Raw genomic sequence first — 16,748 nt, 5'->3', positions numbered from 1 at the left:
AGATCAAATGAGGAAACAAGGGACAATGTATGAAAGAAATTGTAGATCTTGCTAGTGGAAGTGGCAGTTGCATTCCTCAATCGACTATAAAACTCGGTCGAGTTGTTTGTTTCGTTATATGTTTTACATAAATAAGCTCAAAATTTGTCATTTAATGCTGTATATAGTGCTATTTCGATGGCGTAGTACTCGATTATTGTTTGTTTTCTACATTTTTCTTGTAACTGCAATATCAATTTATTCAATAGTTGGATGGTTTGATTCGATTTAAATTGCAATTGTATCTTTTAACGAATATAAATCTAATTTTAACCTTGGTATGCATATTAACTGAGATACTAAAAGTGGTAATCAGCAGCGTACAGACCTATAGATGAGACTAATATATAATAAATTATGTATTTCCAGCTAATAAAAACAAAAAACAGTATGGCACCGTGACGTTGAACGTAGATTTGTAAAAAAAAGTTCCATAATTGAGTTAGTCAAGCAAAAACGTTAGCGAAAAAATATACAAAAATAATTATTTAAATAAGTGGGGCATTTCTTTTCGTTAATGATAATTCCACATGGCTCCGAAAAAATATATTTATTCAATAAATACCTTACGCAATTTTAATACATTCAAGATCCTTATTTTCTAAATACACAAAAAGTCGACCAATCTAAAGCTTAACAAAAAATTATCACTTGGTGGGGATTTTAGCTGGTTCGAGACCGCACTGGGTCCGTCACAAGGTTTGTAGTCTTTTCTCATGCATAGATGCGGATTGTCTCTCCTTTCGTAGAATAGGAGTAGGATAGTGTCTCGAAAACTGATCGATCCAGCTGATCGATGTCTATCGTCGGATGCAGTCGGATTTGTACCAGATGGTTTTGAATTACACGTCAGTTGGCGTCATGTTACACACCTTTGCATGTATCCATACACTTTTCATAGGTCATGAAGTTGTTGGCGTTGCCATCGCAGCCACCGAAGGTGAATTCGTGGCAGGACTTTGATTCGGGATCGTATCTGAAATAGGAACAGAGAAGAATTAAGTTTGCATTAATATTGGGTTTAATTTGGTTTGAATCGCAGTGGGTGCAGATTGCTGGTTACATCAGTAGAAAAGGCAAAAGTATAATAATTGTAAATAGGAATACTGAGTTTCGCAGAGCAATGACCGCGGTCGAAGCAACAGTGTAGTGTTAAGAGTTAAAAATGCTACAGATGCTGGACCACGGGTCTGATGTTTTGGTTGTGTTTCGTAGTACCCATGACGTCCCTTTTTTCTGCTTGCCGTGATCGTCTTAGGGAAAATGTTACACTTTTTTTTTGTTGAAGCTTTATTAGCACTGCGACAAGTATTTAGGTCTATTGTGACTTATCCTCTTTTTTTATATGCTACACGGTTAAAAGACTTTTATTCTTCCATTTACTTCCACTAATTAACCTGTTTTTTTATTAATGGTTTCTTGTCAGGCGATCCAACTGGGATAGAATGTGCTCCATGTGACAGCATTCGGCTTAAAAATAGACCAAACCAGTGAACAGTAGAGGGCTCTGAGACATAATGTCTCATGGAACTTGTCAGAAATTTTGATCATGAAGCCCAATTATTGATTGGCTCTGGGGATGATGTAAGTCCGCTGTCCAGGAAAACCGAGACCATGCAAATGATGCACTAGGATAAGACTATACATCCGGAAAGGATATTGTCGAAGATGATCAGCATGCTCTTACGGTTGTTCGAAATGATGATCAAGCACAACAAAATACGTGAACACAAATCTGCGAAGGTACGCATCATATTTTGAAGCTCCAGTTCGTGTCGCATTTTCATATTTTGTAAATTGCCATGTCATCTGTGCAAAATAAGCCGCAATTGTCTGGTAGCAACAGCGAGACATTGTTTAAAAATACGAGAAAGGCAAAAATTGATAAAAGCAGCAGATCAAGTTTACAGCCCTGCGGAAATCTCGAGCTATTGAATGGAATATTCCGACTACGACTAGCCTATCTTAACTCGAAATAAGCACAGGGTGTTTGCAAATTATCCGTACCTCAAAACATTTTTGAACAAATTAAGAAACCATCATGCATTGCACGTTTTTGTAATAGGATTACATGAACCAAGCTTCATTTGTTCATTTCAAAATGTCAGAACAATCACTTCAGCAGAATCTGAAAGTAAGATATCATAAAATATCATAAAATCTGCAACATCCCAAATTCCTCAAAGATCAAGTAGTTAACAAGCATCATTGTGGGTGTTGTAGGTTGATAGGAGAAAAATTTCTTCGGAAGTTCATAATTCGCTTTCAAAATATATAATGCTTAAGGTGTTCCGGATTGGCCCAAGACAAATCTGGTCACTTTAATTAAGAGCAAAATTTTTCTGATCGAAATTTGTGATGGCCATGTTGGAAATGAAAAAGCATTCCAAGTCTATGCAAATGCAATTTAACCCTGAGATTCTTGATTAGACAGTGTTTCCGTCGCGTAAAACGCTTTTTTGGTGATTGATTTGCATTACAAATATATAAGCGTGAGAAATCAATCGATTCGATTGTGGCTTAAGATATTGTTGTTATAATTATTTTCGGTTTAAATTCCCAGACCTACATTATTTTGAGAGCGCATGGTGTTCAATCTTATTTTATCAGTAGCTTTCACCATGGAATTGATCGCGCAGCTCATTTGGTTAAAAGTGAATTTAAAAACAATCCTGAAGGAAAATTATTTTATTTACATCCCCATCATGATTTTCATCAACAATTTATTTTATTATTTTTCAGCAAAGTTTCGTTTCCCTTTTTTCAATTTTTGACAGCTGCCGCAGACAAATTGCCTTTTTTGCGAGTGGTTTCAAAAGGATCTCTAAATACTCTTATAATAGGTTTATAATGGTTATTTAGATAGGGCCACTAACAATAAAACCCAATACTACAGGACAACCTTCTGATGACCACTATAAGAGTAATATATGGCCAAATGGCCCTCTCTAGATTGCCACTATAAACCTGTTACAATATACTGCCGATGATCCGACAAATGTATGGCCGGACTATCGAGGTTTCTCTCGTTAATCCGACTGTCAAATCCATACAAATGAATCAAAACAAAATCACAACACAAATTTAAAAACTGACAGTATAATGTGTTTAAATGGGCGTTGATAATTTTTAATCTGAAAAATTCCGAATCAGCGAGATCCGGTTTAACGAGCCGTCGGATTAGTGAGGTCCGGATAAACGGGGGATACTGTAGTGCTGGGCAATAAATTTAAAATGATTATAAACATCAATATAGTAAATCTTCACAGAATTTATTGATATTACTCCCAAATAAATTTGTAATTGAAATCAATTGCGCAAAACGTGTTATTCGTGGAGAAAACACCGTCTAATAATTAATTTCAGTGATAAATTTCCCTGACTTGGTTCTCCATTTCCAATATGGCCATCATAGATTTCGATCAGAAAAAGATTACTCTTATTAAACACCGTTATAAACTCTTTTGAATGTAAATATTCTTATTGGGTTTATTCATTTAACCAAATTACGACTAAAAGTTGTGGCTTTGATCGAGTTTTGAAAATAGAGCTGCTCACAAGATCAAGGGCAATGCTCTTGTTAATAATTCTAAAAGCTTACACTTATGGACATAATTGTTCGTCATATTTTCATAGTAATCTCGCCAAATGCACAAATATGTTCAGCATAAGGACATTTTTAGACCAACATTTGGAAAGTAAATTTTGACGTCATTTGACGTAAACTACGTCTAGGTCTTGAGGGAAGGCTTGACTATAGGGTGTAGAATAAAAATTACAAAAACTGGAACTGTCATGAAATCAAGTAAGATTTTGAACGATAATAGCGCCTATATTTTTCAATGAGTTTTTGAGATTTATATATCAATAGACTTGGAAACTCGCAACCAATTTGCCAGTTTTATTAAAACTTTTGATTATCAACAGTAAACAAGGTTATCGGACCATTTGGGCAGCACCCCTTAAATTTGCATGAAACACCTCAAAGCATGCAATAGGCAATTACCTTTGAGATGCATTAACCACTCTAAGTCGAATCCAAGATTCAGAGAAAGGCGTCATCACCACTACTGGGGAATAAATTTGGGTTTTTAGGTAAACATTCTAAATCGTCATACCCAACAGTTTTTATATATACATTTTCGCCAGTTTTGTTTGTAGGTAACCCAAGAATTGGTAATCGAACATGATTTGGATGTGCAGAACGGTCTTGCGCCTCGCGTTATTTTGTTTTGCTCTGTGCGGTCAAAAAGTTAATTAATTGGTGCGCGGTCGAACATGTTTTCCGGGGAAAAATTGATCATTTTTTTAAATTGTTTTGTAAATATTTCCCCGATAAGTGAAGTTATAGCTTTTTTCATATTTTTGAAACGAGTACTGCTACATGTAGAACGTATAAAGTTGTTGTTCTTGATCATTTGATAATTTAAAATTCATTTTGAAAATGATTTTTGTCGAGTTTTTTTATTTTTCAATTTGGGGTAACTTTGATCAATCATTTATTTATAGAGAAAGCGTATGCAAACGCCTTAAGGTAGGCAATTATAGTTGGAATCTCTTACGCTGAAGCGATGTGCATCGATTGTTTCGAGAAAAAACCCAGATTAATCCACCTAGCAGTGATGATGCCTTTCTCGTGCATTATAAAATATATTGAAAAAATCACATTAGAAAGGTCAAAAAAGCTCTTTGGGGGAATAGATCACATTTTTTCGATCATTTTTAATATTTTTGCCTTGCCACCATTCAAAAAAATTGTTCTTTGAATTTTCAAGGGGGACCTTTGGGGAAAAACAATGATTTTTCAATAATTCCGAAAAGCAATGATCGTGCCCATTTCCAATAGCAAACAATTCCCGTCGAATGCAACTTGTTGCGAGTAAATCGGATAATTCTAAGTTCTAAAAGTGTGCCTACAAAATTTGTACACATACACAAAAAACAGACGTCACCTCAGTTTGTCGAGCTGAGTCGATCGGTATATAACACTATGGGTCTCCGGGCCTTCTATCAAGTTTTTTTTAGCAATCATATAGCCTTTCGGTACAACTTTGTTGTACGAGAAAGGAAAAAATGCATATGTTACAAATATGCGATCGTGCGATAGTACAATGATTAGCGATAGTAAATACAATGATTAGCGCAACGGCACGTTTTGAAAAATACATATGGATTAAAATTCGATATGTTTCCAACTTTCCTGATTCCCACGTAGTGTTTTTTCACCAATGTAATATTAAAGTTCAATAATACTAGTTGTATGTAATACATTGATTTTGCATCCCTTTGTGTAATAATTGTACAAGTACATTTGTGAAAATGAAACCAACAATTCACATAAATATAAATGAAAAAAGCGGCATAATATGGAAATAAGGAGGTGTATGAAATCACCCATATGCCCAAACTACATCATCATTCCACCCAAACCAACCAAACCACCCAAACCAAAAAGCAGTGGCTAACTGCACGCCTCTTCTTTCCTTCCAAAGCATGAAACAAAATGGCAGCAAACGTAACGAGCGCACGAGAAAGCATGTACGTAGGTATGCGATTTTTATTTCCAACGATGAAACTTTTACAGCTGTGTTGATGCGAGCGGATGAAGTCATCGGCTTCGGGTCTCTAGCGCGTGTGTGTTCGTCCATTAGTTTTCGTGTTCCACATTTGAAGCTTTGGAATGCTTGAGAGGTTAGCATCATCAATAAAGCACGAAAGAAGCAACACAAACATTCATGCTGTCAGTTATATACACGGTGCGAAATTTATTCACCGCATGCAGAAATGCTACACCCTTAATTTGTTTTACTCAATATTGTGCGGTTACTTGCTAAGTTTTTTTTTAAACTTTATTAAAGTGTTATTTTAATCTCCAGATTATGTTCAACACCGTACTTGCTAAATGGACACGGTCGGTTAAAGTAGCTGTTCCTTAAATAGTTCGTTAAAGTAGTCGCTAGATTATTCGCTGTTGGTTTGAGCGAGACAGAGTATATGTCAAAAAATAAATAACCAGCAATCTGCGGTGTATTGTTCGAAACGAACGTTTATCAGCAATGGACTTTCTGCTGTACTATAGATCTCGCATAATTTATCAAAAGGACCTAAGTAACATTTTTTTCATGAATTAATTTGAGTACTGCAATCAACAGAAAAACATGAAAGCTATTGATTGCAGTATTCAAATTAATTCATGAAAAAAAATGTTACTTACGTCCTTTTGAAAAGTTAAGCGAGAATTCATGAAAAAAATTACTTAGGTCCTTTTGAAAAGTTATGCGGGAAATGTAATAAAATGCGTAAAGCCAAAATAGAACTTTTTGGGAACTTGCAAGTGTTCTGATTGTTTAAGTTGACTTTTTGTAAATTTATTGGTCAATATTTAAGAAGTGCAGTTAAAAGAAAAGTGCATACTTAGTTTTTTCAAATTTGATTCAGACTATCTTTTGAAAAGGGTAAAACTTGTTTTTACTGATTTTTTCAAATGGATATAATCGAAAAACGACCTTTCCTACAAAAAAGTGTTGTATGGGTGACTATCGCAAAATCAGTCAAACTTTCTAATAAAACTTTTTGAAAAACTCAAAATTGAACCCTACACTAAAAAAAATCGATTTAAAAAAATTAAAAGTCGATTTCCAAAAAAACGCCCTTTTCGATTTGGACGAAATTTTGTCTTAAGATAGGTGATTATGTTCCCTACCAACCGTCCATACATCGCAAGCTGGGCACTTTGAAGGGAAAAAAAATTCTTACAAAAACTTTTTCTTGACGGAATTGATTTTTTCAGTGTCTTTAAGGGGTGGATTTAACATATGTATACATAATATACTCATATTAAGTATTCATGTACAGTCAGGCAGAGTACAATGTTTTGGTCGTAACTGGTCGCAACTAGAAATACTAGAATAAGAGATCGGCGAAGACGCCATCTTGGTTCCAATCGAACCGTCAAAAGTGGTTCCATTTCGACTTGTTTACTTTTTGCTTCCATAAGAAGCAAGCAAAAAGTTCAAGTGCTGCCAGTATCATTGTCATGATTTCATCATTTTCATACGTTGCCATTTCGACAGTTTTCACTCCGCCGGTCTCTGGTTATAGGGTGGCTAGTCGCAACTAAAGAAGCTAATAATGGAATATAATATTTTTTGAAGATATAAACCCTTCTTAATATTACTCTTAATTTAAAAACAAACTATATTTAGTGACTAAATTAGACAATGTATCATAAAAATAGATTTGCTTGGGGTTCTATAACGATGGCTTTCATTGGTTTAATTTCAGATGAAAATACACTGAAAATAATTCCGACAAGAAAAAGTTTTTGTTAGAAAAACTTTTTTCCTTAAAGTGCCCAGCTTGCGATGTATGGACGGTTGGTAGGGAACATAATCACCTATCTTGAGACAAAATTTCATTTAAATAAAAAGGGCGTTTTTCGCAAATCGACTTTAAAATTTTTAAACTGATTTTTTTCAGTGTAGGGCTCAATTTGGATTGTTTCCGATATTTTCACTAGAAAGTTTGACTGATTTTGCGATGGTCACCCATACAACACTTTTTTGTGGGATGCGTCGTTTTCTATTATATCCATTTGAAAATATTAGCAAAAAAATTTCAGCTCTTTTCAAAGGATAGTCTAGATTAAATTTGGAAAAACATTTTTGTTTTCATTTCGGATCATCTGGTGATTTTTCATTTCTCATTTTTCATTTCTTATTTCTTACTTTTCACTTCTCACTTCGCACTTCTCACGTCTCACTTTTCACTTCTCACTGCTCACATCGGCCCATAGGGGAAAGAAATGGCAGAAATGACGCTTAACTTTTAAAAAGAACATATGTCACCTTTTATTCATGAATTAATTTGTGTACTGCAATCAAAAGCTATCATATTGGTCTGTTGATCGCAATATTAAAATTCATTCATGAAAATATGTTTCTTAGGTCATTTTGAAAAAATAAACAAGAATTTTCAGTGTATTCATGAAATCTTAAAATAGGTACTTTTTAACTCATTAATGGGTTTCTATGTTTCTTTGTGAAGTTTTTTCTTCCGTGTAAGCTGTGTATTCTATGCTGTCAGTGTGCCGGTTTCGAATAAATTGTGTCTTGGGAGAACATAACCTAGAAAATCGATAGCTTATTTGTTACGAAATAATGATGTCTCATAACTCTTTGAATATTTACTATTTTTTGAGAAGTGCCATCATTATGAAACTCAATAGTGAACAAGAAGAAAACATTCCCCATCGAATGCAACTTGTTGTAGCAAAATCGATTCAGGTTTAGTACTAGAAAAATTGGCTAATGTTTCAATGTGCACACACATACGCACACACACACACACGGACACACACACGGACAGACAGACATTTGCTCAGTTTGTCGAGCTGAATCGAATGGTATATAATACTATGGGTCTACAAGCGCTCTATAAAAAGTACGTTTTGGGAGTGAAATGAAAGCCTTTCTGGTACAACTTTGTTGTACGAGAAAGGCAAAACATCATCAACGCTAGTGGAATTATCTGGTTTTTCAACAAAATATAACAAAATTTCGAAAAAAAACAATGGATCAACCAAGAAAATAAGATTGCTTATCACATAACTACGAGGTATGGATACGAGCTTTATTTTTTTGTTATCATACTTGTTTTGAGTGCTTTTTTGGCAGCTTGCTGTGCGTTCAAAAATTAATTTTGATTTTATTATTCATATTTGGCGAAAAATAAATGCAAGTTCATCCGAAGTTTATATCATTCAGCAGCAAATTTAGTCAAGATTAAGATACCTTACTCACAATAAGTAATTGTGATAACAGGAAATAATATTTTATTTATTTCTTGAAAGTGTTAAAATTGATCAATGTTACCCCGGTGATCAATGTTCCCCTGGATGACAGTATATAATTTATTTTGTACCAATATCTATTTATTAGGTATATTCACAATCAGGTGATTTGAAAGAAGAGTTTTTTTAATGTAGTTATTCGAACACTACTACCAAAAGCTACGAAATTTTTGCTGCAATAAATTCCTTTTCTGAATCTGATGGCATGCGGTGGGAAAAAAGTTAGTGGAATTCGTACTAATGGTGCACCATGCTTGGATGAAAATTATGATTTCAGAGAAGAGAAAATAACTTGCTCGACATGCCAAAGGTGTTCATTGCATGATTCATCGATATGTCCTTACTTGTAAGACACGCAACAATTACAAAAAAGAGCTGGATAATGTTAATTGTGAATGAAATTTGTAACTCTCAACACATGTTTGTACGAAAAACTCTGCAAATAAATGAATGCAGATCACGAGGTACTTCGCTTTCCTACACTGCCGTTTTGTTAGTTATCAAAAGGCAATATTCTTAACGTTTTTGAATTGAGGGATGAAATCTATTTTCTCGGAAAGCTTGGATAGACATTTTTTGCTTGTCAATCTCAATGAAGAAGAATGACAGAAACGTCTCCACCTTTCAGACATCAGACAAACTCGCTGAACTTGAAGTTACAGGGCAAGGATACCAATCTGATTCAGTTCAGAGACCAATCTGATTCATGCAAGCAAAGGTTAAAATTTGTTGGTTGGTTTGTTTGGTTGGTTTGTTTTCATTGGACGTGGCTAGCCTTGCCGATGAAATCCAGAATGAAATATTTGAATTTGTAATATTTGGCAGAATGGTTCCTCATCTTCTGATTTACTTAGTGAAAAAAAAATTGAGCCAGTTTTGATGAAAACCAAAGCGAGAAACAGATTGAACACTGATTACGGCGTTATCAGACATGTAAAAAAATTCCCCATACAAGGCTGCGCCAGTCTACCTCACAGCTTGTCCATCGTCGTTAATATTATTTCTGTTCACCGATGCATCGTCACTTCCACTATTCAACAAAATTTCGAAGTCCCGTAGAATTCAACAACCTTTTGTTTACTGGGCCAGTCTACTGTCTACTGCCAGTCAAGGCAGGTTTTCGTGAGGACCAATCAACGACGGATCAAATGTTTACGCTGAGACAATTCCCTGATTAATTCCGTTAGTACAACTTTATTTATTGATTTCAAGGCGGCGTACGATTCAGTAAAAGGGAATGAATTATGGCAACTTATGCTAGAACATGGTTTCCGGAGAAACTGATACGCTGATCCGTGTAACGTTAGACGGATCGAAATCGAGTGTAAGGGTTGCGGATGAAATATCGACATTAGATTAAATTTTGTTCTAGAAACAGCTTCAGGAAACTTCAATACACTCTGTGGGTAACTTGGTTATCGAATTAAAAAGCTTTAGAAGTGAACACTCCCGTGAAGTCACTTGAAGGGTTGAACAAAAAGGAAAGTTGCCTACATAATAACAAGAGCATTATTCAGAATAAGTTATAAGAAGATCCTCTTTGCGCAACTCTATATAATAGACTCTGCCCGGAACTATTTTTTATTTGGCCAACTGTCATTCTATCGATTGAAATGGTTTATTGTTTGCTGAGCATGAGCATGAGCATGAGCATTATGACCGCACAATTCGTAGTTGCTACTCCGTGATTGACTGAACTTGCGAAATTGTACAGAGAACACAATGAATGGGGCTTGGGATTAGCTACCCATTCTCAATGTACACGTTTCGGGAACTCCAATATTTAAAGTCAAAAACGGCGCCGGCCACGTCCTTACGGTCATATAGGAATGGAAGGATTGTTAGTCCGACTCTCGTTGCTACTAGAGACCGAGTATACCTCTGCATCTCCACGATTGTCTTGGGATAGGATATCGTCTTAGTTACAAAGGATAATTTATCACGATTCACTTTGGTAAGCGATGCGATCTAAGGGATGGGAAATAACACTAATACGAGTTAAAAGGTAAAAAACATGCATGCCCGGTGTCATATGAACGCAAAGGAGATTCGCGTTTTGGACGACCGCACGGAAGCGCAGCACTCTGTACTCACTTGCTCGATGGCTACAGCAAACTATTTAAGAACTCGCTTTTTTCGATCCCGCGCGACATGCGCATGAGCCACCGAACACAAGATAGATATTTAATTTCTTTCCCGACGACTAAAACACGCACCGCACTTACTTGTTCGATAGCTACTCTTATTACCGGCCGCGCAATGCAGAACGAGTATTTCGGCCGATCGCGCGATCGTTCTGCAGTCCGAAACAAGAGAAACCTCGCACTGAACTCGATTGAAATGGTTTATTGTTTGCTGTACAAAAATTTAGATTTCCATTTCGAAACATGTGCTGTGCATATGCACAGCCAAGATATTTAACAAAAAACCCTGATTAATCCACCTAGCGGTGTTGGTGTCTTTCTCGTGTAAAAAAATATGAGTGAGTGTTTTTTAGCGTGTTTTGCGCAAAGAAAATAGTATTTTGGCCATAACTTCTGATCCCATAGTCCAATCTGGCCAATTTTCAATAGCAAACAATGGGACAGGATTCTCAGTCGAATAGAACTTGCGAGTAATTCGGCCATTGCTAAGTTCCAAAAAGTGTGTCTACAAAATTTTGTACGCATACACACACACACACACACACACACACATACATACATACACACAAACAGACATCACCTCAATTCGTCGAGCTGAGTCGATTGGGTCTCCGAGCCTTCTATTAAAAGTTTGGTTTGGGAGTGATCATATGGTTTTGGTACGGCCGAGTTGCCGAATAATATGCAATTGATTGTAATCAAGTGTCGGTCTGCCACCGTCATTAGTCGTCTGAGTACACGCGACCGCACACGTAAGGCAATCAAACTCATCAAATGCTTTAGCCAAGTAAGCCTTTGGCACATCAAAGTGCGATTGATTCGCGTTCTATATCAGTCCGCCCAGCCTGTTGTTGGGGGCATGGAGTGCGATCCTCTCGTTTAATAAACACTTTTTCTCGTTTAATAAACATTTAATAAATGACTGTGGATATACAACAGTAAAGCACATGTGGAGATTGGACAAATAAAGCATCCGAAAGATATTCAATTTGAAAAAAAGAGAGCTAACCGCGGTGGAGGTTGGTACTCGGATTCTGATGGCTTTTCCGCAAACGTGACCTTTAAGTGATCTTGTTGTGTAGGGGTTATCACGCCTATCTAGAGAGTATGAGGTTGAGGGTTCGAGTCCCTCCAAGACACGTGGATTCTTTTTCGCAAATTTCATATTAATTTGTCGATTTCGAAACATGTGCTGTGCATATGCACAGCCAAGATATTTAACAAAAAATGTACAAAAATGTTTATAAAAGGTTTACAAACAATATAAAAATATGTTAGAGATCAGAAAAGCACGCTCTTTATTGTTTAACTATAAAAAACCTCATATTTGTCTTTGCTAAACAACCCAATTCCCGAAGAATATATTAATCTTTCCCGTCGAAGATGGTATGTCGTTTTATTGTTTTAGTCGATTATTTGACTTATTTAAGGCCAACTTTCCTAAAGAACCCATATTTTTAAGCTTTTAAGTATCTACAAAATCAAAATCAATCCATGAAAAAGTGATGCAATTTACCTCAAATAAATTAAAGAATCGATTAAGCAAGTTAAAATTTTTAACGAGAACGGTCAATTCTGTTTACCACTCATACATACTATTTCTAAATATTGATGTACTGTACACGATACATCTACGTGACGGAAAAAAATCCATTTTTTGATATTGATTACTAAAACATTATTTCTGAAGTCAATAGAAACGAAGAGCTTAAGAGTTCGCATAAGGATATTGATTGATCCATTTCCGTTATTCGCCGGGAACATGTCATGCACCGAAACTCAAAAATGAGTTGATATTTCCTTTGACACGATTTAAACTTTCAAACCATGATGGGATTGACCGATTCGCAAGATTCCCTAACTACAAGTTGGTAAATTTGACGAAAAAAGGTGAAATGTTTCCAAAATACCTAGAACATTTTGTTAGTTGTGGAATAGATACATTTTCGGTTCTTCAATCAGTTCATAATGTGACATTTGAAACGACAAAATAGATAGGTACATCGTGTGTCTTCTCGTAATGCTGGGTAGACACCTTTACCAGAGTCTATTATATAGAGTTGCGCAAAGAGGATCTTCTTACACTTATTCTGAACGATCAACCCTTAAAGTGACTTCACGAGAGTGTTCACTGCTAAAGCTTTTTAATTTGATAACCAAGTCACCCACAGAGTGCAAACACGTGAGTTTCTTGTTGCTACTTTATTGGGGGTGTATTGAAGTTTTTTGAAGCTGTTTCTAGAACAAATCTAATACATTTCAATTCATGCGTTTTAATTCGCCATAATAATCATTAGGCGATAACAATACTTCCGCCTTACCAACAAGCATTTGTTTACTTTGCTCGATAGGTAGACGGTTTGACAGTTCAATAGGTAGATTTGGCTTCACTCTTTGCGTAACTCTATATATAATAGACTCTGACCTTTACGTGATGCATTACGGAGTAAGATCTACCACATTGTGCCCTAGTTCTTACTATTCTTGTTGATGTTGATGGTCGGAAGAGTATGGAACGACTATAATTTGCTTTTAGATGACCCACCTTTTGCTCCTTTTGGATGAAGTCAATGAAGTCATTAAATTATAAAAACGAAATTCAATCTTAAGGTGGCTCCAGAGCGCTCATTAATTAGGAAAGAAGCGGATACGAAATTGGTGGATCTGCAAACCCTCTGACTGATTAGAGCTCTGTGTAAAGGTGAGATTCTGAAATGCCAAACGCAATGAATGCAGATCTCTGTACAAAAACGAATTCGGAACTCATAAGAAGAAACAAAATTATGTTTGAACTTCAGTACCGATGCATGGTCAAAATCAGTATTATTCCACTTTTTGTTGAAGCCGAGTGGAGAAAAATATTATTTTTTTAAAACTCATAGTTCAGAATGAAAATTTTATGGAATAACTGACTAGTATGGGAGTTCCTATCTGAATTGGTTTTCGTTAATTCTGGGCGTAGGTGTTCAAAGTTCCTCTATCTCAATGCCACAGAAATTGGCGTATTAAGTTGAATTTAACTTTATACATAATTCGAATTACCTTTTCAGTTGGGACACACCAATGCTAGATGCGAACTAAAAAAGCATTTTCAGCGTTTGATTCCGATATCTGACCACTGTGTACTACGCGTAACTTTCACCTAATCTACGCTAACGCAGATGCACTTGTCCCGCATTTCATTAAAAAAAAAGCTATCAACCCCTCGACTTACCTCCACCTCGGAAGCAGTGCACGGCAAACACCCTTCCGCACCGGTAGCATGCATTTGTCATCTTTAATTGATGCACTTTCCACTCGATTACTGGTTTGTAGCACCGGAGACGAACCCTCGCGTTTCTGATAGCGGTGCTCTTCATCGAACTCGTCGTAGTCACTTAGGTATTCCAACATTTTGTAGAACATTTTGCCACCATCCCTCGTCAGTTGATCCCACACATCGATCGGTTTCGCCTCACTGACACTTATCGTGGCTGCAAACACTAGGAAGGAAACTGCCACTCCAAATACGGACCACCGGATGCTACTCGATAGATGCATTTTTCTGCTTTGGATTTTTTTTCTCTGGACTCAACACTCAACACTTTCTTTTAACCGGAGTTCACTTCTTTTGCACTTGTTTCGAGTCAATCGCTTCGCTTCACTCTGGATACTGTTGGATGGTGGCTGTCGTTACGCGATCTTATATTCATTTCGATAAAAGGTTCCTCCAAACCTAAGCGATTTCATCGACGCGACGGTGACAACTTGTCACCGCGACTCTATCGCAGGGTCACTACATACATTGTTCCATTTACGCTTCCATACCAACGGCAACAGAATCGCAGTCTCCAAGTGACGGCGAAAGTCGCGTCGCGTGTGTTTGGGGGCCTAAATGCCACCCGAAGTTGGCGCGATCGAGCACGAAATCGTTCGAGGTTCCGCTCGTTCACTCTCTTGATCATGAATAAGCGCAACATAATAGACATAAAGCGATGCAGATTCGTTGAGATGAGTGCATCATGAAGGTAGAAATTATCAATAAATCGATTTTTCGAGATTCTGCACATTTGATATTTTTTAAGTCTAAATTAGACTTATTCTGAAACCTTGTCTAAAAACATCTACGTGTCCTGATAGGTACAAAACACACCTTTTTCCAGTTTTCTCAGTATTGCAATGGACTTATGCAGTTTCTTGAACAAATGTTTCAAATGCGTTTCTCCACGCACGTCGCACGATACCCATAATACCGGTTAGGTATCATTCGAAGGCGGTGGCTCGCGATGGAATATGCTAGAAAATTCATGTGATATTGAAGAATGGAATTATGGAGGATATGCATGTATTACCCAACTATAGTGTTCTGACCTATGCGTAGATTATGTGAAAGATTACGAAATTTTTCGTGGAACAATGCTATTTTAAACTTACACTTTCTTATTAATTTTATATTGAAATCAATGAATAAAGACTATGAATATATTCTACTTGAGGTGTGCCTCACTGGGAGAATTTCAATCTTCGATTTACATTACGAAAAACAGTTTCCTTGTTTAAAGCTCGCCTTATAGAGTAGGCTTCGTAATGAGAAATGCATCAACATCAGTTTAATATCTAATAGTAGAGTCACGTCAGTATTGAACAGTGATGAATAAATCCTACCAAAATACATTAGTTACCGGCAGTAAAGTCGCTAACAGGAAGATTCGGACTTTTGCTTGACGAAGACTCTTCAAACGAATAAAATTCACTTGAAATTTGAAAATTTATTGTATTCTATACCAAAAATTTTAAATTTGGTATGAAACAGAACGGTTTCTAAAAATCCCAAAGATGATCGAAATAACTAACGGTCACAGAAATTCAACAACTTTCCAGTTCGCACCTTGTAAAAAATCAGCATTTGACGGCCATTCATAAGCCAATTAGTTTCAAAGGAACGTATCTGCTTCACCGGCCTACTCCGTTCGAACGATCGTTCACACAGAGAGCGGTAGCCTATTTTGCAATCGAGCGGCAACGATGTCGTCACATCGATTGACGTTGTTGTCTTTTCCAGTAGTTTCCAATTGCTCACGACATAGATCCGTTCCGAAGGTACCTCTTGCGCGCCAAAACAGAAAACTGTAGCCAATGTGTAATCTGCGATCTGCTCCGCAATATGTGCACATTGCACGGTGGAGGTGGTTTACGTGCGCAGAGCCATTGACCGCGCTGAAGCCGATCGTTTGTCTTACCGCAAAACTATCATCGGCATCTAAACACTGTTTGTTGTCGTCGATCTTGGATCTCTTACGCTGCTGGGGACCAAACGAGTGGGTCTCGGTATTAGATATGATCGATCATGCGGAAAACCACCGTGAAATTACATCGGAAATTGGTGAAATAAATCTGGAAAGTTTGTTTTCCTATTCGCACGCGCCAACGGGGTGGGATATGGTGTAACAAGATGAATTTTATTGTTCGGTGGAGCTGTTAATGGACGATTGTGCAATTCTGGGTAGGCATTCGAAGGCAACACAACAGCTACACGAAGTGGTGGCAAGTTATAATTGGGGTACGGGGTTTTACGTTTTCGTGACTGTTATCACGACTTGTGGTGTTATTTATATTATCTAATCAAGTAGAACGTTGAAGATTACATCTGTGAATTTCAATGGGAGAGAAGCTACGTGATTGTTTATATTTTAGAAACGAATTCCGTGTGTTGTCATAGATGAGAGGGGTTACAA

General features: G+C 36.7%; 1 protein-coding gene across 1 annotated transcript; it reads right to left on the bottom strand.

The window, feature by feature from the left end:
* Positions 1-574: 574 nt before the first annotated feature.
* On the bottom strand, positions 575-14,701 carry LOC134213376 (BPTI/Kunitz domain-containing protein-like). Its single transcript, XM_062692387.1, has 2 exons — positions 14,249-14,701; positions 575-1,015 (listed from the first exon to the last, which is right to left on the bottom strand). Exons 1-2 carry the CDS (start codon positions 14,572-14,574, stop codon positions 904-906), a joined length of 438 nt encoding a protein of 145 aa, XP_062548371.1. The 5' UTR covers positions 14,575-14,701; the 3' UTR covers positions 575-903.
* Positions 14,702-16,748: the final 2,047 nt, after the last annotated feature.

Source organism: Armigeres subalbatus, chromosome 2, assembly GCF_024139115.2.
Source record: "Armigeres subalbatus isolate Guangzhou_Male chromosome 2, GZ_Asu_2, whole genome shotgun sequence".
NCBI classification, from domain to species: domain Eukaryota; kingdom Metazoa; phylum Arthropoda; class Insecta; order Diptera; family Culicidae; genus Armigeres; species Armigeres subalbatus.
Note: the sequence above shows the minus strand (reverse complement) of the source record. Positions and strands in the feature narration are given on the sequence as shown.

Coding starts and splice junctions, on each gene's coding strand:
- LOC134213376 (XM_062692387.1), bottom strand. CDS start 14,574: ATGCATCTATCGAGTAGCATCCGGTGGTCCGTATTTGGAGTGGCAGTT. Junction 1,016..14,248: donor GCACTGCTTCCGAGGTGGAG/GTAAGTCGAGGG, acceptor TTCCTATTTCAG/ATACGATCCCGAATCAAAGT.